The 23,143-nt window shown below is 46.3% G+C and overlaps 1 protein-coding gene across 4 annotated transcripts in view; it reads right to left on the reverse strand.

Moving 5' to 3' along the window:
* Positions 1-23,143, reverse strand: part of LIMK2 (LIM domain kinase 2) — a 59,319-nt gene that overhangs the window by 15,081 nt on the left and 21,095 nt on the right. For 2 of the 4 annotated variants that reach the window (XM_086682042.1, XM_025933167.2), the window contains 3 exons: positions 3,152-3,287; positions 2,094-2,203; positions 1,310-1,498 (listed from right to left, as the gene is read on the reverse strand). In XM_086682042.1, coding sequence (XP_086538168.1) covers positions 1,310-1,498; positions 2,094-2,203; positions 3,152-3,287 — 435 coding nt within the window. Of the gene's footprint in view, positions 1-1,309; positions 1,499-2,093; positions 2,204-3,151; positions 3,288-12,825; positions 13,291-23,143 lie in introns of those variants that run through there. The other 2 variants (XM_086682043.1, XM_025933168.2) reach the window with 2 other exon arrangements.

The following is a 23,143-nucleotide window of genomic DNA, read 5'->3' on the forward strand; positions in this document are numbered from 1 at the left end:
TACAAGATGCCTCATCTCAGTGAAGGGCACCCCCACTCACCCAATGGCCTAAGCCAGAGCCTTGGATGGCATCTCCCCTATCCGGAGTTCTCTCACTGCTCCACAACCCTTACCGTCTTCGAGAATCCTGCCTTCACTTCATCATCATAGTTACCAACATTTCTCACCTGGATCTTTCCTGGTCTCTACATCTGTTCTAGATTTCAGCTCAGGTCACAATCCCAGGGTCGTGGGATTGAGCCCTGTGTCAGTGTGGAGCCTGTTTAAGATTCTCTCTCTCCCTCTCTGCCCCTCTCTCCCAGCTTGCACATGCCCTCTCTCTCTAAAAAGAACCTCTGGTCTAGACAGATATCTCAATGAACTAAAGAAGCTCAATCACCTCTGTTCTTCAAAAAAACTACCCATCACCAACACCATTGCTGATGTTTAAGTTTTTATTAACACCACCCTCTACATTTCCAGGCTTGCTCCTCTTCCATCCAACATCCATGCCAGCAATCCCTCTAGAACGCTAACCTGGTTGTATCACCTTGTTGCTTATCCCTTAAAAGACCTGCTGAGTGTTCATAATCCAGGCCCTATATAACTTAATAGCCCCCTTTTCTGGCTATTCCCAACCACCTAATTTACACCAGACACAATCATAGACTCCCACCTCTGCCCTGAACACAATTCCCTCCCATCTTCATCTAATGAGGTTTTAGTGCAGATCTCAACTCTTGGTGACTTCCCCAACCTTAATACCTCTCACCTGTACTGCAAGCACCTAGTAAGTGCACAATCGCTATTTATAGGGTTGGCAGCCATAGATTCCTCATTACTGGTATTAGACGAACACAGGCTCTTTCCCCATCTGGTCTCTGGCCTGGACCTAGGATGAAGTCTTAACCTCTTTCTCCTCCATCCTCCATTCACTCAACCAACAGAACAATAATCAATGAACATATACTACATGCCAGATACAGTTCCAGGACCTGGATATACAGTACTGAACAAGATTAAGTTCCAGAAGGAACTTGTTGGGAGGACAGATGATAAACTAATACACATAATCAAGCCAGATAATTTCAAAGAACAAACGTTATCTGAAACTTGACACATGAAAGGTGAGGGGTTCTGTCATTAAGTATCTTGTGGGAAGCAGCCTAGGCAGAAGGAAGAGTAAGTGCCAAGGCCCAGGTGCAGTTACAGCACAGTGAGCTCCAGGACAAAGATATGAGATGTGGGTGAAGAGAACTCTGCACCCCTTGAGGCCCATCTATGGACTCTGTGTAAGGACTCCTGCTTCTGGGGTTCTCAAAATACTCACTCTTTTACTTGCACAGTGGTGGCATAGTTGGAGCAGGCACTTTCCACAGACACAGAGAAGCCCCGTCTGCCCTCCGTGGTGGCTGGCATGGAGATATGTGTGACAGAGTAGGGCAGCTGGTCCTGAACAGACTCCGTGGAGAGTCTCTCAAACATGGGTGCCAGCACCACCTCATTGTGGCACTTCCCACTAGCAAGAGGAACATAAAGATGGTTAAGATCCTGGAGACCCACCTGGAAGCCCCCAGTAACCACTGTACCATGTGGCTTCAAGCAATAGTACCCACAATCCCACTATTACCATCCTTGCCATGATTCCAGTTGGTTGCTCAGAAAGAAGAGCCCAGGGTCTCTGGGGTAGGCTGGAAGTGGGGGTGAGATTGCCTGGGTTCTCTTCACTCTGCCTTTGATTCACAGTGAGAACCCAGCCCTCTTCTCCATTTTGGGGCTCAGCCTGACTTCTTTGCCAACTGAGGCAATTGCGCAAATGAACTCTAAGGGGCCTTTGCTTTTAATTTTCTGGGATCCTTCTCTGAGAGCACCTTCTGAGCCATTCTCTCCCTCTGGGAAGACTGCAGCACAAAGTGTCATTATTCTCACGGTCGGTAAGGACAGAGGGCAGAGAGATGTTACTTGTCTTGCTTACAGATTACAGAGCTGGTTATAGGCATTGCTGGGATAGGAATCCAGTGCTCTGATATCCCAGTACTGTTTCTGCCCAACTTGCACTGCCATCTGTTCCTCTCTCTTGACTGCTCTTGTAGGGGAGAGGGACACCATCTTACCAGTAAAGGGTGGCATGCTGCACCAGAGCATATGCATCCCCATCCTCGATGATCACCTTGCAGCTCATACAGGCAAAGCACTCTGGGTGGTACTTGAACTCCCCGGCCACCTGTGAGCAGGTGGGGAGAAGGGTAGACAGATGACAGATGGAGGAAGTGAATTGTCACTGTTGCTGGAAGGTAGGGGTGGGTGAGTGACCTCTTAACTGACTGAGACACCCAGGCGCCCCTAGAGAGACCTCTAATTAAGGATCTATAGGTCCTTTGCACAACTCTGCCCCAGAGCTTCCAGAGGACAAGTCAGATTGGTGCCTCTCTGTCATTTCTGAGATTACAAAAACTGTTTTGGTTCTAGCCAAGTCCCCAGAAGTCATCATCCTCACTAGAAAGACACATAGTTCCTCTAACACAGAGTTGGAAAATCCATGATTGGGCTTAAAGCCCTTTTCTGAAGCAGGTAGTGGAGGTGGAACCTCTCTCTACCAGCCCATTCCAGGGTCTCCTTTTCAGATTCCCTCTACACAACTTGGGTGTATTCTCCTCTCAACCTGTAATGCTCTCCTTCGAGGACTTTATCCATTGAATTAAGTCTCTGCCCTGCCCGCCCACCCACCCATTCCCAATATTGGACTGTTCAGTTTTGTTTTGTTTTTTTACCTTAAAAAAATGTTTATTTATTTGTTTTGAGAGAGAGACAGAGAGAGCACACATGCTGGGGAGGGGCAGAGAGAGAGAGGGAGACGGGAGAATCCCAAGCCATAGATTAAGCTATTAAGCACAGAGCCTGATGCAGGGCTCGAACCCACAAACCATGAGATCATGACCTGAGCTGAAATCAACAGTTGGACACTCAACCTACTGAGCTACCCAGGTGCCCCTGGACTGTTAAGTTTTTAAGGGAAGGATCCTACCTGGCACTTAATTGGTACTCAACAAACATCTGTTAAGTGAAGAAATAAAAGGGGAGGCCTTGGCTGATGGAAGACTAGAAGATGAAAGGCCATGGGAAACCAGAGGAGCTGTCAATGGACTCTGATGACTGAGAGGGACTCACTCACCATGACAGGCCCTGTCATCAGCAGAGAACACCCATGGCAGAACTCCCCAAACTTCCCCCAGTAGTCCTTGTGGCAATAAAGCTTCCCATCCTTCTCATAGTACCAGTTGGTGAGGGAATCCTGGCATTCTGAGCACCTGAAAGGCAAGACAAGAAAAAATTGTTGTGGATCCCTGGAACCAGGCTACATAGGCTGCCTCTGGCTCCCAGGTCTAACAACAAAATGGACAGACCTTTCCTTGATCCAAAGCCAGGATGGAGGAAAGTTACAGTTTACTGCCATCTCCCCAAAGGAAGCTGATTCAGAATAAAGAAGATCCCAGAAACCAGTTCTGTATTGTCTGCCTAACCTGGTAGACCAGTGTCTGTTTATTAATTTTTTTTAACATTTTTGTGTCTTGAAGCCCTTAGAGAATCTAGTAAGAATCAAGAAGCTGCTCTTGGAAAAAGGCATGTACAAGGAAAATGTACATATTATTTAGGTATGGGTGTGTGTGTGTGTGTGTGTGTGTGTGTAGGTCTGAAGCCTAGTCATGGCCCCAGCTAAGAACCTCTGTTCTAGATTTCAGCTCAGGTCACAATCCTAGGGTCATGGGATTGAGCCCTGTGTCAGTGTGGAGCCTGTTTAAGATTCTCTCTCTCCCCCTCTGCCCCTCTCTCCCAGCTTGCACATGCCCTCTCTCTCTAAAAAGAACCTCTGGTCTAGACAGATATCTCAATGAACTAAAGAAGCTCAATCACCTCTGTTCTTCAAAAAAACTACCCATCACCAACACCATTGCTGATGTTTAAGTTTTTATTAACATCATTAACATGTAGCATTCTTGTGAAAAAATTATGCTAACCATTAAGAAACAATCAGGCAAATCCAGAATGTGGGTCATTCTAAGACTACTGTTCTTGACTCTTCCAAAAAGTTAATGTCATGGGGAAAAAAAGGTACAGGGATTAAAAAAGCCTAGAGACACAGCAACCAAATGCAGCACCTAAACCTTGGATTCAATTCTGGATTGAAAAAGAAAGCAGCTATGACTGTCATTTTTGGAACTGAGGAAACTTGAATTTGGGCTATATATTATACTGTGACATTACTATCCATTTTCTTAGATGTAATAATGATACCTTGGTTAGATAGAAGAATTCTTAGAAGAAACATATTAGAGTAACTAAGGGTGAAAGTCAAGATATCTACAACTTACTTTTACATAGTTCAGCAAAAAATAAAATACATCATGTGTGTACATAGTTAAAGAGAAAGTGGCTTAAAGTTAAGTCTGGGTGAAGGATATATATGGGTGTTCTTTGAACATTTCCTTCAACTCTTCTATGTATTTGAAATTTTTCGAAATAAAATAATGGGCGGGGGGGGGAAACAAAATTCCACTAGCACTGTGCAAGATATACATGTTAGACTCCACAGCTCCTTTCCCCTCCAATTACCTGGTTGTAAAGCTCCACCCCTCAGTCAGGCTGGGTGTGTTTTCAGACCAAGTTTGCACAAGATAAGCATTTCTGAACCTCTCCTCATTTCTGAACCTCCCAGCACCCAGAGCTAAGGGCTCCCTGCCCTTGGGAGCCCATGCCACCTCTTTCTTTCCAGTGAAGACTCTATTCTTGTTGTCAAGGCTTCACACCACCCTTCACTGGCCAAATCCTTGCTTCTGAGAGGCAGGATGGAGTGGCCTCTTAGTGTGACTCCTGACCCTGCCACTTACTAGTTAGCTCATCTTGGGGAAGTTACTTCACTCCTCTGACCCAGTTTCCTCATCTGTCAAATGGACTACTGTGGAAAGGAAATAACATGTACCAAACTATATATAGTTTATATAAAAGGCTAAGTACAGTAGGAACTCATGAAGTGTTAAACTGCTATTAAAGATGATGATAATGGTAGCTGCTCACACTATTTGCCATTTTTCCTCCACTAGCTGGGTAGCTTTGGACTTCTCTCAGTTCTTCCTCCTTGACAAAATGTGACTAATAGCACAGTACTACAAAGAACACCGTGAAGACTAAATGAGCTAATGTATGAGGAAAGCCTTTTGCAAACTGTGAAGAGCGGAACTAGCTGTATTATTACAGCATCTTGCTAGGCACTGCAGATATAAGAGATAGATATACAAGGTTCCCTACTACAATTTCCAAGAGCTTATAATGGGCTGGGGAAGAGAAAGTCTAAAACAAAACTTAATTAACAATGAAAGGTGAGAGGTCACAATGGGTGCTACTACTACTGGGCACTGCAGGAGGGAGGAGGGAGACCAGAATGAGTTGAAGCAGCTATGGAAAGCAACTGAGCCAGGAAGGTCTAGAGAAGCAGGACCCTGAGAATCGCTCTTTATGGAGTGTCCACGTCTCTCTGGATGTTTAACACTGATGGCTTCTGCCATCAGTCATCCCCATCCTGTAGCATCTCCTACTTGTTTTTTTTTTTTTTTAATGTTTATTTATTTTTGAGAGAGACAGAATGCATGCAGGGGAGGGGCAGAGAGAGAGGGGGACAGATGATCCAAAGAAGCCTCTGCACCGACAGCAGCAAGCCCAATGTGGGGCTCAAACTCACAAACTGCGAGATCATGACCTGAGCCGAAGTTGGACGCCACCCAGGTGCCCCTCTCCTACTTGTTTTATGGACGCTGAACTTAAGGGACTTGAGAGCCAGACACAGCATGAAGAGTATGGATATGAAATACCTAGAATGGTACAGTGTGAACCATTAATTCTAGGAGGCAAAGGGGGAAGACCTGTTCTGGACATGCAGCTCAAATTCCTCTCAATGTAAAAGGCACGCTGGATGAGCTCTGAATTGGGAAGAGGCCTGGTTCAAGTTCTTGGGAGCTACAGGCTCTTGGACAAGGCCCTTTCTTTCTCCAGGTATAGTTTCTCCACCTATAAAATGAAGGAATTAGACTATACCCACATACCCTTAATTCCATGCATATCTATGTCTTTCCCTAGATGATCTAAAGTTCCAATCTCTGAACTACCACTTACCACCTAAGTGATCTTGGGCTGGCTGCTTCATTTCTCATTTGTGAAATGAGACAAAGGGCAACATCATCACCTATATTCAGGGTAGCAGTGCGGACATTAAATCCAGTTCTGAATGACTGTGAGGAGCCTAGCAAAGGGCCAGCACTAGGAGCAGGGACTTCCTTCTTGCCTCCCAGCTTCTGACTTGAAGCTCCTAGGTACCTATCTTTCTCCTTCATTAGAGTGTGAGTTCCCTGAGGACAGGAACAGTGTCCCATTTACTGTTGGTAGACTAAGCACCTAACAAAGAGCCCAGCACAGTAAGCCCTAGCAGAGGTTTCCAAACCGAAAATGGTGGGAGTGGCAAGAACCAGCAATCCAGGTGGAAGCACAAACATTCTGTGGCTCACGGTCAGCAGGTCCTGCCCTTCTGCTGTCTGCAACGGAGAAAAGCTGGTGCACACGTTATTTGCACCCAAATGCAGGCCTGGGCCCTGTTACACCCTCTCAATGGTATGTGTGCTGCAGGGCACAGGAGTACCAGAACACGTCCTCCTTTCCACTGCCAATATTCTGCTTTTGTTTGTTGCAGGTAGCCCTGGCCAGGCCCAGGAGAGTGGGGAGAGAAACGAGTGCAGACATGCAGGAGAGAGCCACGCCAGACTTCTGGGAAGAACACCTGCCTGGAGAGCGACATCACCAAGGCACACCATGTGTCAGGGAATGCCTTTGAAGGGCATGGCCAGAGAAACAGCCAAAGTTGGCTGACACAGGTATGTCTGAATAATAGGAAGGTGAACAGCTGATAGGAGGGCTGGTTGTGGGTCCCTAAGCTGTTTTGTCACAGAACACAATTGGTTCTCAGGTCACCCGAGTGGTAGACTTAAGAGTCCTAGCTTAGATATTAAGAACAATTACTGTCGACTGTTACTTAAATGCCAACCATATTCTGGGCACTCTATGAGGTGCCTTACTTATATCCTGGCCACATCCTGCAAAGTGATAGGATTATCCCTGTCTTATAGAACAATGAACAGCAGAGTCAAGTCACTTGTGCAAAGTTGCCTGACACACACAGGATGGAGCTAGAGTCTTAACCTATGTGTACTTGGCTATGAAGCCATTTCCACTAGACTACATCCCCTGAGCACCTGAGTAATGCAGCACATCTACTAAGCTGGGCCTCAGGATTTGCATCTGTGAAAATGAGAGCTCAAGTCCCCCTGAGTGTTAACACTTTGTGAGGGCTTCCCCTTAAATCCAAGTACTGAATTTAAATGGCACAATGATTCTCCTTCTTCCTTTAGTCCACAGCATTGTTCCCCAGCAGTCTCTGCCTTTTTAAGAAAAGAATCCATGGGGCACCTGGGTGGCTCAGTCTGTTAAGTGTTGGACTTCAGCTCAGGTCATGATCTCCTGGTTGGTGGGTTTGAGCCCCACATTGGGCTCTGTGCTGACAGCAGAGAGCCAGCTTTGGATCCTCTTGTCTCCCTGTCTCTCTCTGCCCCTCCCCAACTTGCGCTCTCGAGTTCTATCTCTCAAAAAGTAAATAAACATTATGGGGTGCCTAGGTGGCTCAGTTAAGCGTCCGACTTCGGCTCAGGTCATGATCTCACAATGTGCAGGGCGTTTCCTGCTTCGAGCCCCGCATCGCGTGGGTTCGAGCCCTGCTGTCAGCACAGAGTCCACTTCAGATCCTCTGACCCCCTCTCCCTGTCCCTCCCCTACTTGTTCTCTCTCTCTTTCAAAAATAAACATTAAAAAAAAAAAAAAAAGAAAGAAAAAAGTAAATAAACATAAAAATAAAAAGAATCCAAAACACACTCTGGAAATGTAAGGTGCTACCCCCAAAACGCCCCCCTCAGATTGCTAGAGGCTATGGCCACGATATGTTTCTCCCAAAGCCAAGCCTTTTTTATTGCAGCTTTCAATTTTTGAAAGTTTCAAGTGAATGTCAAAATCTGCCCTAGCAGCAGGTTGCCCAAGGGCATTCAGCTTGGAGGTAGTGGAGCTGGTGGTGGAACCCTAAATAGAGGTCTGAGGTATCAGACCCTCTCCTGAGCAACCAGAGGGAACAGAGCTGAAACCCTCCAGTCAGGGGAGATCACAGACAGGCCCACATGTGTTGAGGATAGCCGACAACCTTGAAAATTCCTCTCCCAAAGCACTATGGTCAGTTCAGTGGGCAGCTCAGATCCAAACTAAGGGCCTAAAAAAATTTAAAAAATTAAAAAAAAAAAGACTTTATTTTTAAGTAATTTCTACACTCAATGTAGGGTTCAAACTCACAACCTGATCAAGAGTCATATGTTCCACTGACTGAACCAGTTAGTGGCCCCAAACTAAGGACTTATGAGTCAGTAGGGAACACAGTTTAAAAAAAAAAAAAGAAAAAAGGAAAAAAAAAGATAATCAGGTTGAAATTCTCAAAATAACTCTTTCAAGATCTGGGTCCACATTCTTTCTTTGTCATTTACTATCTGTGTCACTTCAAGCCAGTTACTTTAGGACTCTGGGCCATAGTTTCCTTATTTGTATACCAGTGATGATAAAACCTCACCAGTTTATGAAAATTATGTACAGATGCTCAAGCAGGTGCCCAGTAAATGTCCATTTCCCTCCCTCCCCTCTTTAACTTGAGAACAGCAAGGGCAAAAGTAGACAGACTCCTTTCCCTCCTGTGCCTAAGCAATATGGATCTGCATCTTGGCCTGGAACCAAACAGATTTCTGTGAGTAAAGAAGGTCCTAAAATGAATCATTTATCTAATAAATTAGAAAACATTTATTATTATCAATTACTATCAATTAGGAAATAGTTACTGTGCATCTAGGATGTGCAAGACCAAACAGGCAAGGTGCTGTGCAGGGAGAGGCCAAGTGAGATAAGACATAATAAGCCCAGCCCTCACTCACATGCAAATTTTTCAGACCAAATGTTTACAGGTAATATTTCAACCTTATGTGGTTGAAGTAGTCACTATTACAGTAGATTTACACAAGTTAAAGAAAAAGCCCACCATGGGGTACCTGGGTGGCTCAGTCACTAAAGCATCCGACTCTTGATTTAGGCTCAGGTCATGAGCTCACAGTTTGTGACTTCAAGTCCCGTATTGGGCTATGCACACTAACAGCACCAAGCCTGCTTGGGATATTCTCTCCTCTCTCTCTGCCCCTCCCCCTCAAAATAAATAAACAAACTTAAAAAAAAAAAAAAAAAACAAAAACAAGCCCTCCCATGTCCTAGTAAAGGTCCGTTGGATGCTCATCGTTAGCCTCCTGAATGAGCACAGACTGTTGGGGAGAAGCTGTTTCTAGACCCTTGCCTCTGAGCTCTGACTGGGCTAAAAAGGGAAAATGGACAGGTCTCTGTGCCACAGCCTGAGGGTACTGTGACCAGGGATGCCAATTCTCCCCCAGGCACAGAAGGGTGGATGTAACAGGCACCTACAGATACTGGCCCATCAGAGCCCAGTCTCCTACCGCTAAAGATCCCTTTATTACTCCTCCTTCCTGTAGACTCCGTAGACTGAAACAGGCTGTCAGTGAAGCTGTAATTATTATAGACTATGATGCTATCCTGCTTAAAAAAAATTAACCAAACACATAACAAGCCTCTGATCAGCAAGAAGTGTTACCAGAGTGCGTTGATTCAGTTCCAACCAAAAGCCAGGAAACCTGTAGATTCAAGTAATTTGTGCAGTCATACTGAAGTTAAGGGTAGAGCCTCCATGATTAGTAAAAAAATGGAAAAGAGCCTGTGTGTCTTTGAGGAGCCACATGACTTGCAGAGTTGTAGGAATCATTCACCTGATCCAAGTCCTTCACTTTTTAGACGAGGAGTCAGGACCTAAGGCAGCTGCCAAAAAGTTACTGCTAAGCTGGGAAGAGTTAAGAATAATTTCTCTCTTTAAACACAGGTTGCTGGGGCGCCTGGGTGGCGCAGTCGGTTAAGCGTCCGACTTCAGCCAGGTCACGATCTCGCGGTCCGGGAGTTCGAGCCCCGCGTCAGGCTCTGGGCTGACGGCTCAGAGCCTGGAGCCTGTTTCCGATTCTGTGTCTCCCTCTCTCTCTGCCCCTCCCCCGTTCATGCTCTGTCTCTCTCTGTCCCCAAAATAAATAAACGTTGAAAAAAAATTAAAAAAAATAAAAAATAAAAAAATAAACACAGGTTGCTTTGGGATACAAAGATGCACCTATTCTCTTTAAGAGACAGTGTGTAAACCAAACCCATTAAATCAATGTTAGACATTAAGGGAAATTCTATAAAAAGAAAAATCCTTTAAAGATGTCAGACAAAAGTCACTCCTTAATTTACCTCTTCTGTAAATTCCAATTTGAGACATTTTCTTACTTGGAAGCACACCAAAACTGTATCTCCCCTTCACACTAGTGGCACTCTGCTGAGGGCAGTCTGTCAGGTAGGGGTGTATAGGGTACAGAAATTATATTCTTCATTCCCTGCTCCCTCTTCCTTCCCTTGTGCATTGTCACGCCTGATCATGTCCCCATGGAATCTGGTTGCATCACTTTCCTGCAACCACAGCCCTAGTCCAGTGGACTTTGTACTCCCCCAGAGACTTGAGGTCAAGGACTTAATTTGTTTCACAGAATCTGGCAAGGTTGTGTTCAGGGAGTCTAGGAAGCCCAATCCTATGCTCTGCAGAGGAGGAACTGAGGCCCAGGGAGGGGACTGGCACCAGGTCAGAAAGGAGCCCTTGAGAATGCCCTGTAATAAGGGAGGGGGCTGATGGTAGAAGCGATTTTCTGACCAGTGACAGTGGTGATCAATTAGACTGATACCTGGGAAAGCAGAAAGTCTGGGTGGTCCCTCCTGTGGGGCACAGAGCCCTGAGTGTTGGCTATCTCTTCAGAAGTGGCTCCAGAAATGTAGCCCCTCATCAGGGGAGGTGGGAGGGTCTAAAGCGAGTCAGTAACCCCCTGACTCCAGCTGGACAAATAAGAACTGGGGCAGAGAGAGGGTAGTCAGGTTCCCCAGAGGCATGGAGACAGAGCAAGACAAAGGACAGGTGGGACCTGGGTAGCATCAGTGTCATGACCCTCAAAGGTCCAGGTTGAGAGTTCATTATCTGCTTTAGCTCCTGAGTTGTGTCTTGTCCCGAGATTAAAAGGGGCACAGCATTCCTGGCTCCTAAGGGAACAACCCCTCCCCTAAACTGCCTTTCCAGGATTAAGAGTAAGAGGGATTAATGAGGCTCTGGCTAAAGTAGTGGCTATTTCAAACATTTGGCATCTTGATTCCACATGGTAAAACCTGCCTCCTAAACTCAAGATCAATTCCCATTGGCTCTTCAGAAAAGAATCTCTGCCATCCCTCCGATGTTCCAGGCAACCTATGGGGGCCCCTTCTGGATTCCCTCTGCTGGGAGAGAAAAGCAAATCTGAGACAGCCCTGGGGGGAGGTGCGAGCAGAGGAAGGTGCCTTTTGAAGGATGAAACAAACTCAGGAATACGACAAAGGCTGGCCAGAGAGACCCCACATGTTAACTCTGTTGAAAGTGGTTGCCTCTTCAGTAAAATGGGGATACTTAATGACATTAGGTTTTGAGAGAATCAAAGGATAAAGCGCCTAGGAGGGTGCCTGGAAGAGTCAGCCCTGAAGGCCAAGTTCTCTTCCCCCTCCCCCATATCCAAAGGCTTCCCATCACTCAACCAGGGTCCAGTAATTCCCTGAAACCACATGGTATTCTGCTTTTTTGCTCAGGGCATGGCCACCTGACTAGTATCCCAGCAGCAAGGTCTGGGCATGAAGCTGGGTTGGGGAAGCCAAAAGGGAGAAGTCGACCAGGACCACTGGTGAGGGGGAGGCAGCCCTTGGAACAACAGGCTGCTCCCAAAGAATGAAAACAAGCCCCACCCCAGCCAGGAATGGCTCCATTCAAGAAGGGACCCGGAGGGCCAGAAACCCCCTGGGGAGTTTCTGTTGGAGGTAGGGTGGGGCAGTGAGCAAAGAAAGGCAGGTCAGAAGTAGAAAGTTTCTACACCTCCGAGAAGCCCCATAGAAAAAGGCCCCCAGAAGTCTCAGGCCTGGGGACCTGACCTGCATGGGGCAGGGGTGGGGTGGGCTAGCCTGAAGCTAGCCAACTGCCCCAGTCTTGGAAGCACCTGCCCAGGCCTTTCCTTAGCAACTGTACTCACCTGAGAGCTCAGAAACCCTTAAAGCCAGAGGCAAATATGCCTGCCATTAATAGAAAAAGCGTTTATAGAGCGCCTACTGTGTACTAGGCTGCCCACACCCAGGTTTTGCCAGCTTCTTCCATGCCGTTTGGCAAAACCTGCCCATCCTGCTTGTTGAAGCAAATTCCTGGCAGACAGCAAGGCCTGCAGGTAAGACATGTGAGAGCTGGAAGAAAGCACCCCATTTGTGCTCTTCCCCCGGAAGCAGTAACACCAAGAACAGGCAGGGTCAGCGGCATCTTTTGGAGGCTCTTTCAGGTGTGCCTGGGAAGGAAGGAGAGCCGGAATTCCCCAAGAGCTTCCATCTGGGCATATCCCTCACCTCACCATTCCTAGACCATGGTGGGAGCCTTCAGCAGGCCTATTCTGCTTGGGAACAGCTTCTACTAGCTTCTGCCTGACAGAACCGATGGTCAAAGGATTAGTGAAATCTGAGGCCTCTGCCCTTCCCTCAGGACCAGGGGCCAGAAGAGGAGATGGAAAAGGGACTCTGAGCCCAACTCACCGAAAGGGGTCTCTGGAGGTGAAGTAAGCCGGGACGGACAAGTAACTCCCCATCTTCTTCCCACACCAGATAAACAAGCTCAGCTGCAAACCCGTCTGGGAGTGCCTCAGGCTGGCTGCAGACGGCCACCATGACAGGCCCAGGGCTCCCGGCACCTCTGGCTGCGGGCGGTCTGCCCAGCGCTCACCTCTCCCTCCGGAGCAGCCGAAGGGGCGTGAGGACTCCGGGCCACTTGCCCCCTGGCAGATTCCCGCAGGGGCTCATGGCTGGGATGGCTCCTCCCCAGTTCTCGGAAGCTCCAGCAGACGCTGGGGACTCCGGGAGAACCACCTCTCTGCAGAGGCTATACACACACACACACACACACACGCACACACACACAGGGATTCTTGGGCAGGGGCCGGTGACTAGCTAAGAAAGAAGCGCTGCTGTCAAGTTAGCCTTCTTCTTCGGTCCCTCCCCTGATGAGGGAGGGAGGGAGGAAGAGGAGGGGCTCCTCGCGGAACCGAGGTGTGTGGTTGGAGCAGCTATTAGGAAATAGACCTTGCAGGCAAGGGGTGGAGCTGGGCTGGAGGGAGGCTGCAGACTAGCGCCATAGACAATAACCAGGATTGGCTGAGCGTCCATCCCTGAACTTGGGGAAGGGCAGGGCAAGAGAGAGAGAGCCCATCTGCCCCCAAGTGTTCCTAGCCTGAGGAGTTGCCCAAAGTATAGTAACTCTGCTCGGAGGTGAAGCAAAACAAACATACCAACTCCAGGCCAAGCCACGCCTCCCCTCAAAAGGGGTAGGTGGGGGATGGTCTCTCCGGGTTGGAGAGACAGATCTAGAGACCCAGGTCCAGAGAACTACCCTCTAGGTTTTGTGCTCTGGGCTGGCATCTACTGGGTCCTAGTGTTAGGGTTCCCATTCATCCCTTCCCTCTGCCTGGCCTGAGGACAGCCCCCAGGGCTAGCCAATGGGGGCTGCCATTCCACTTCTGGGCAGAGCTGTGCTGGGAAAGAGGAAACAAGGCCTGGAGTGGTCACTGACACCTGACATTTCTCCATGTAGCAAGCACTGTGTAAGCACTCTCTTATTTCTCCGAGATGGGAATTACCTCTATAAACAAGGAGATAGAGGTTGAGAGATTAGCTAACTAACTCAGGTCAAAATACTAGTCAGTGGCAGGGCTGGGATTTAAATGTAGGCCCTTGTGAGAGCTCCAGAGCCAGAGCTCTGAGGCTGGAGCTTATTCTGACTCTTCAAGGGGAAACAGCTCCCTCAAAGCCCTTCTGCAAGTAGGAGACAGCATAGGGACTAGAGCCCAGATCACCTGTCACCCCTTTTTCATTTATTCTTTCATTGCCAGAATGCCATCCATTGGCCTCGGTGGGCAATGGCACTTTTTCCATTGTGTCCATGGTAACCAAGCTTCTCAAACAGAAAAATGAGGCATGATGGAGGACAAGGCTGGGAGTGCCTGTGGGGATGATGGGCCTTAGTATCTGGAGTAGTGGTCTGGCTGAAGAGCACTGGCTGAGGGGATGACCAAAACATAGCCCACCGTTGGGAAAGCCTCTTGTTCCCCTGAGTGCAGGACTGTGAGGGGAAAAGCAAGGTTGCTAGATTGGGACACATCCAGACCCCACTGCTGGACTTGAGGGAGTGACAGTAGCTCTCTCCCACCAGGCACACATTCCTCTCCACTGAAGTCACCCTATCACCGTGACAGGAAAGTCTGTGGCAAAGGTGGTGGCTGGATTACAAGGGAACCTTTTCCCATTCCTCTATTGATTGGATACACGGGTAACAATGAATGTGATAAAACAGATTGCGTTTGCACCCTGTAATAAGCTACCATTTATTAAACACTTAGTTCCTAGCTCTGTATTAAGAGCTCTGCATCTTTCATCTATCATACTTTAATTGCCAATATATGGGTATAGATGTTACCCCCATTTACCAGATAAGGAAACTGAGGTTCTGAAGGGTTATATCACTAGTCTGAAGACAAACAGCTAGTAAGTGGTATAGCTGGGTTTCAAAACCAGTAAGTGTGACTTACTGGTCACTTACAGGGTCAGGACACCTTTTCTGTAAAGGGCCAGAGAATAAATATTTTAGGCTTTGCAGGTCTACACAATTATAGATTGTCACAGCTACTCAACTCTGTCACTGCAGTGTGAAAGTGCCTGTATATAAAATGTAAACAAATGGATGTGACTATTTTCCAATAAACCTCTATTTATGGACAATGAAATTTGAATTTCATGTAATTTTCATGTAACATGAAACACTCTTTTGCTTCCCAACCCTCATTAAAAAATGTAAAAATCAGAGGCCATAGTTTGCCAACCTATGCTCTGCAGTGAAGGCACTCAACCACTCTGTTTACTGCCTCTAATAGTGAAGACCAGCTTTTGACATATGTACAGAACTCAGCCACCTTTATCCACTGCCATACAGATACCACACTCCAGCCCCCAGAAGCAGCCAGCAGGAACAAGCACTGGCCAGGCGCTCACCCTGCACCAAGAACTAACTGCCCACAGCACTCATACATATGAATGAATTTTAACCCACACTAGTCAGTAGTGCTAGGATTTCTCCCTTTTTACAGAGATAGGAATTGAAGCACAGTCTAAACTGCTTGTGTGAGGCTACCCAGCTGTACAAGTGTGAGGTGAAGCCAGGATTCGAACCCAGGCTTTTTATACTGAGCTCCGCCATTGCTATGCTGGAGCCCAGTCTGGGCCCAGAGCCAGACTGTCTGGATTTGAATGTGACAACGAATTGCGCGTAAGCCCTTGGCACAGGGTCTGGAACACATTAAGGGTTGATAAATGTGAGCTGCTAATATCATTAAGACTATTGTTACTACCACTATGGGCTAGCTATGTGGCCTTCAGTAAGTTGTTGCCTCTGTCTGGGCCTTGGTTAGGTGTCTAAATAGCTTCCAGCTTCAACATTTGTCAGCCCTATGAAGTTGCAGAGGGCTGCTTGTTTTCCTTTGGTCTCTAGTGGAGTTTAAACCTCTTGAGCAAGCCCGGAGGTGAACAGGATCCCAACCTGGGGGCCACACAGGAGCCACAGAGGAGGTGGAGCACAGTGGAAAGGGGAAACACACAGGATACCAAAAGCCCTGTCCAGCTGGAGAGCTAAGAGCTCTCTTTCTCCCAGTGACAGAGCCAACTATTTCTCACCATAATCTATTATGTTCCCTTGTAATTCGATCAGGCAAGAAGGGGGCCCCAAATTAAGTTTGGAACTAGCAAATTATCTTCTAATTGCACCCTCTGATTTCCATCTGATGAACAGAGTGCAGATGGAAGAAAATGCAAGCCACAAAGAGACTGGGGCCAGGGAGCCCATGAGCATAACTCCTCTTGACATTTCACACAGCTCTGCTGTTCCAGCGGCGGCAGGCGCAGTGAGTCGGTGTCTAGGAATGCGAGCAGGAGGCTGCAGGCGTTCTCTATTCCCCCCACTCTGCTTACAAAGGATTCAGTGGGTGGGTGGGTGTGTGGGGAACTAGTGTGAGGGCTTCTCAATGCCATGAAAACTGCCTCCCCCTCAAAGAGGGGCAGCCATCTCCCCATGTCAAGAGCTGAAGTGGAAGCCCCTCCTAGGTGGAATCCATGTGACCTCCATAAATCCAGACTTCAGGAGGAACCACTGAAGGACTGATCACCAGATGTGATAAGCTGCTGGCTGCTCAGACCCAAGTGTGTGGTTCCTCAAGGCCAACTTCAAAGGGCCTAAACCACCCAGAACTGGGAGGTGAAAGGTTATACTGGAGACTATACTTCCCCCTCCTGCCCTTGCGTGGAAAGCTGCTCTTCTAGGTCCCTAGAGCAGCTGGCAGAGGATTCAACAGCTACAGCTGCCAGAGGCAACTGCAAGGATCCTTGTACTGGCAGTTATGGACAGGATAAGATGGCAGGAGAGGTACTAATCTCCTGCACATTTTACAAGTTGCAAACCTGACCAGAAGCCAAGCAATCTGATTCTTCAGGACCAGCTGAGACACAAGGCTTCAAGGTGTCTGTGAGAGGCTGGAGGCGACAGCCTTCAAGGCTGGTCGCCCTAAGCAAGCACTCTAGTGAGGAGTGGTGAATCACCCCTGGCAGCTCTGGTCAGATAATCCGAAGCCCAAGGAACTGTGTTGTGTGGGGCCCTCTATTGGCCAGGAGGACTCCAACCAAAAAATGGAACTGCTGGGACTCTACCACTTCTGAACCTTGAAAGGTGAGCATTTCCACTCCCATCTACTGACTATTGTTCCAGCCTCTGCTTCTCTTCTCTGTAGTGCGGAAACACTACAGCAGCCATCATCCTTCTAAAACAGGAGTCCTAGAAATTCCACTGATAGAAATTTTGCCCAGAGAAATATTTGTACGAATGTGCCAGGACATGTGTCCGGCACGATTTAATACTAAAAGATTAGAAACAGTCACGTGTCCATTAATAGGGGTGGGCTAAATATAATTATGCAGGCATACAATACAATATTACGCAGCTATTAAAAATAATTAGGTAGGGGCGCCTGGGTGGCTCAGTCGGTTAAGTGTCCGACTTCGGCTCAGGTCATGATCTCACAGTTCGTGAGTTTGAGCCCCGCGTCGGGCTCTGTGCTGACAGCTCAGAGCCTGGAGCCTACTTCAGATTCTGTGTCTCCCTCTCTCTCTGCCCCTCCCCTGCTCATGCTCTGTCTCTGTCTCAAAAATAAATAAACATTAAAAAAATTAAAAAAATAATAATAATTAGGTAGACCCTAGGTACTGAAACAGAAGTTGTCCCAGGTAAGGTGTTACGTTAAAAAATCCTATGGGAATGCAAGCTGGTGCAGCCACTCTGGAAAACAGTATGGAGGTTCCTCAAAAAACTAAAAATAGAACTACCCTACGAACCAGCAATTGCACTACTAGGCATTTATCCAAAGGATACAGGTGTGCTGTTTCGAAGGGACACATGCACCCCCATGTTTATAGCAGCACTAGCAACAATAGCCAATGTATGGAAAGAGCCCAAATGTCCATCGATGGATGAATGCATAAAGAAGATGTGGCATATATATACAATAGAGTATTAGTCAGCAATCAAAAAGAATGAAATCTTGCCATTTGCAACTACGGGGATGAAACTGGAGGGTATTATGCTAAGTGAAATTAGTCAGTCAGAGAAAGACAAAAATCATATGACTTCACCATATGAGGACTTTAAGAGACAAAACAGATGAACATAAGAGAAGGGAAACAAAAATAATATAAAAACAGGGAGGGGGACAAAACAGAAGAGACTCATAAATATGGAGAACAAACTAAGGGTTACTGGAGGGGTTGTGGGAGGGGGGATGGGCTAAATGGGTAAGGGGCACTAAGGAATCTACTCCTGAAATCACTGGTGTACTACATGCTAGTTTGGATGTAAATTAAAAAAATAATAATAATAAATAAATCCTATCATCAGAGAGTAAACATAATAATTCCATTTTTTAAAAATTCTATGTGCATAATCCTTAAAGACCATCTGGAAGATTGCACTACTTGGTTATCAGTTTCTCCTTTCAAGTAGTGAGATCTCTCGAAGCAGGGATAAAAACAGTATTAATTTTCTACCCTTTTGATACTGTTTCCATTTTTTCTTATACACTTAATTGCTGCTTTTTAAGGCGATAAATGAATAACAACAAAAAAGAAGCCCCAAGATTTAGAGCAAATGTCTCTTCACACTTTTTTCCTAGTGCTCTTGTCCAAAGACAAAGCCTGCCTGGGTATACTGCACACAGAACTCCTGGGGCTGTTTCTTCAGCTTCCCTACCAGGGTCATGGCTTTGGCCACCTCCGGCCCCACTCTACTTCTTGACCTGGCCACACAGGCTTTCCCAAACCTTTGCTCTCTTAGCTCTTTCTGTAGCCTCCTGTATCTTCAGGCTGGTGGTTGCCTCCTTTTTCTAGATCCAGCTCCAACAGAGCACTCAATCTCCTTTGGGAAGAGTTCCCTTGATGTGTCCCTAAGCACCACATGCAGGAAGGGCTCTGACCCCATATCTGTCTAGTGCCAGATCCAACGACATGAGGCCCATACCAGGCTCACCCTTCATCCACAGATGCCTACTAAATAAACATGTAACTCAGGACCCCCCATTATGAGCAACCACAGTACTAGAATGGCGGTGGTAACTAATGTTTATAAAGCATTTTTAATTTACAGAGGGCTTTTTTTTTTTTTTTTAATTTTTTTTTTCAACGTTTATTTATTTTTGGGACAGAGAGAGACAGAGCATGAACGGGGGAGGAGCAGAGAGAGAGGGAGACACAGAATCGGAAACAGGCTCCAGGCTCTGAGCCATCAGCCCAGAGCCCGATGCGGGGCTCGAACTCACAGACCGCGAGATCGTGACCTGGCTGAAGTCGGACGCTTAACCGACTGCGCCACCCAGGCGCCCCTACAGAGGGCTTTTATACTCATCATCCAGTTTAGTCCCTGTAACAACCTCATGAGGAATACCTATAGCACAGACCAGGTAAGGGCAGCCTAGAGGTATTAGGTGATTCATCCAAGGTTACTGCTGGGAAGTACAAGACTGAGATTAAAAGCTACCTTGCTGACCTCAAAACCCATACCTTTTCCTCAACATGAGCCCTAGCAAGGTGTTCAGGAATCCCACCTCTCCAATAGAGGGCCCCAAACTGCTGGGTGTGTTCAATTCCTGTATCTGATTTTTCTAGATTTCCTGCCCACATTCTTACTGTCAGGGTATCATGAAAGAGCTTATCAAATGTCTTAGGGAAATCAAGAGAGGGTCTCACAACTAGCAACCCAGTGAAAATATGAAGTCAAGTCTAATTAGTCATGGCTAATTCACTACTGCTGAATCCTAGTAATCGGCTCCTTTTCTAAGTGCTCACTGTCCACCTATTCCAATATCTGCAAATTTCCACAGAATTCCATCAGAATTTGGTGAAGAAGTCAAGTTAAAAGGATTATGAGTTCACTTTTTCCAGCATCTCTATTTCCTTCTTTTTGAAAACTCAGCCAGTTAGCCATTTCCATCTTTATTTCACTGATAGGTCCTTGGTATATGGCAGGTATGGCTCAAATAACCATTATACTTGGGGTACTGCCCCCATTCGGTTTCTCAAAAGTTACTAATAGAGGTTCTGTTATTATGCCACAAAGATTTTTCATTTTTTTCTTTTTTCAGTATACTGGGAAAGAATTTTCCAGTCTAAAAACTAAACACATTTCATGTGATTGGGTACCCTCATGCATCTTGGGCTTCACATCCTCCCTCCCTAGTTTCAAGTTCATGAGCTGTAAATCAAAGGATTGGACTAAATCTCTATGGTTCTTTCCAGATTGCCATGACACTTAAGACGAATGCCAAAGATTATCTTTTGCTGGTGTTTGTTAACATGACACCACATTCCAGAAGTTGTGGACACTTAGCTCCCACTCTGCAAAACACTGACTAAGTTCCAGGAGTTAGGCACTGAGGTGGGCTTGTTCACATATGCTTTCATTTAATTCTAAAAACTTTGTGAGGTTGAGGTTGCTATCTCCTTTTCACATATGAGGAGCTAAGGTTCACAATGAAAGCTATTATTCAAGGTCACAGGTCTAGCAATCGGCAGAGCTGGGATTTAACCCAAGTCTTTGGATTTCAGGTCTGAGACAGTAAAGTTGCCTCAAATAACTATTCTACACTTGCTATTTGATTTACAGTGGTATTTCTGAAAATGTGGTTGAAAATGTGGAATAGCAGCATCAGACTCCCGGGGGGAGCTTGTTGAAAATGAAGACTCCTGGACCTTACCCCAAGCCTACATAATAGGAATGGCTGAGACCATGCACAAGAATCTGCATTTTAAACAAGCCCCAGTGTTTCTGATGCACACTGAAGATGGAATCCACTACTTTACTCTTTCCTATGGGCTTTTTTTCCACTTGATTTCATTCTTTTCTCATACTAACCTTGAGAGGCAAGCAGAATAGGTCACTATTACCTCCTGGCTACAAATGAGGAAATGACTTGAAGATAGGCTGTTCACCTTCTTATTCTGGATTGAGAATAATTAAACATAAATGTTTACAAAATGTCTACATTTTGTAAAGCCTTGGCTCACTGGGGACTTTCACTTTCCTAGTGTTGTTCTTACTCATTTGCAACCCCATAGTAGCTGCCTCTCTTTTTCCTTCAGTGATACTGTAGTGTTACTCAGGGTATGGTGGGAAAAGAGGACTCCAGAATACAGGTCATCACATGAAAAGGCCACCTTTGGGACTGAAACAAAACACAAGGGCTGACATTAGCCAATTTCAGAAACAGCTGATGCTGCTGTAAGAGTCGGGGCTATTGATGGGAGCCCAGTGGAGCATCCTTGGATCTAAGCAGGATCACTACAGAACAGCCTCAGGAAGGTATTGCCAGAAGATGACCAACAGAGAGAAAAAAAATTACCCTCAAATCTGGCCTAAGGTACTTGGGAGGTTTTTCCTGGTAATGGTGACAAATGTGGAGAAAGAGAATTTGCTAGCACTCCTCCAAATACTGCCCAAGGGAAGGGGGGATTCCAGCCCTTGGAGGAAAAATACAAAGCAAATTAGCACAGTGGACTGCCACAGTGCAGAAGGCATGCCATAACTTGACCTTTGATAGATTTCAGCTTTGGAATGACACTTACGGACAGAGGTCTTACTCCATGCTCCCATTTCAGAAGAAAAGCTCTTGCCTGAAAGAATACTGTAGAGCAAAGAGAAGGTGAAGATGCATACTGAAAGGGCTTATCCATGTGTCCAAAGAGAAAGGTGGTCATTTGACAAAAACATCATTCGCCTAACAAACACTGAGCACCCACTGCATTCTGGGCACTCTGCTAAGCTCTGGGATACCAAGATGAACTAGATATGGCTTCAGACTTGAAGAATTTCATACTCTAAGAGTGTATGTGTAAACATACACTTAGATGTGTAAACTTAGATGTGTAAACAAATATTGACAGGACTATAACTGAGGTATGAGAATAACAAAGAGGAGGAAAGTCTCCTATGTTTGGTGGGGAAGGTTCAGGGTGGATTTGGCTAGGCTCCTCCACAGAGGATGAGGTGTATCAGTTGAATCTGAAGATTGATTACCAGGCAGACAAGAGGAATTCCAGCCTGAAGAAACAATACGTGCAAGTGCACTGAGGGAGAAGAGTATGGTCCGTAAGCTGCAGTGCAGGGCACATGTGAAGGGTGATCAAGAGGAGGCTGGGATGGTGGGAGAGGGCAAAGGCAGATCACCAAGCACCAGGTCTGCTAGGTGAAAGAGTCATCCACAGGCAGTGAAGAGTTATCAGAGGTATTTAAGTAAGCAGAGATTCTCAATTAATGGAACATAAAGCCTCAGACACCAAAGAGGGTGCTGGTTTTTAGTTGCCAATTAGTCTCCTTGAATGCGCATTTTTATCTCAAGTCTACAGCTGGCTGCACTTACGTCCATATGAAGTCTGCTGGCTAAGTGTTCACTAACGGCAGACCATGGCTTCATTCTCAGGCAACATCTCTACTGAGCTGGTCATTTTAACAACTGAGATTTGCCTGTATGGGCTGTAAGCACATAAGAGTGAAGTTGTAACCTCTTGTAAATAATCATCTACTGTTGCTATGTGATACAACTGAATGTCCAACCTTCGGTGTCTAATGCTATGTTTACATATTCTTCTCCTGGCCACAATGGGAAAAAAACACTTTGGATATCTTAACAAATCTGTAGGTAATGCCAGGAAAAGAACCCTGGCCTGAAAAGAGAAAAACTGAAAATGTGACTTGGCTAAAAACAGACTTGCTGTGTGATCTGAGGCAAGCCATTAAACCTCTCTGGGCTTTAATTTCTTCCTCTGTAAAAGGAAGGAGTTAAGTAAGCAAAAAATTCCACACACAGGAGGTCAATACTGAAGAGAGACATGAGGAAGGGGTTGTAGTCAGAGAAAGGTTGACTGGTTCACCATCTAGAGACCTCTCCAAGGCTAGCATTTTCTGGCTGAATGATCCTACTTCAATGAAGCCTTGTTTTTTTGGCTTCTGAGGTCCGGAAACAGGGCTTCATAGCACCTGGAGAGGTACAGACATTCTAGGATGCCTCTAACCATTTATCAATCCCACGGTCCATTTACGAGTTGACACTTTAACTTAGAATACCCACATCCCCCATACAAGTACTACCTTTAGACCCTTCCTGTTATCAAGATGCCCAAGAAGCTGAATTAGGCATCAGAAGGTTGTTTTGTGAGTATGGACTTAAAGGGAGATGAGCAGCCACAGAGAGAAATTTCATTCTGGTACTGGCAAGCC

This window comes from Puma concolor, chromosome D3, assembly GCF_028749965.1.
Source record: "Puma concolor isolate L17-30 chromosome D3, mPumCon1.1.hap2, whole genome shotgun sequence".
Lineage (NCBI taxonomy): Eukaryota > Metazoa > Chordata > Mammalia > Carnivora > Felidae > Puma > Puma concolor.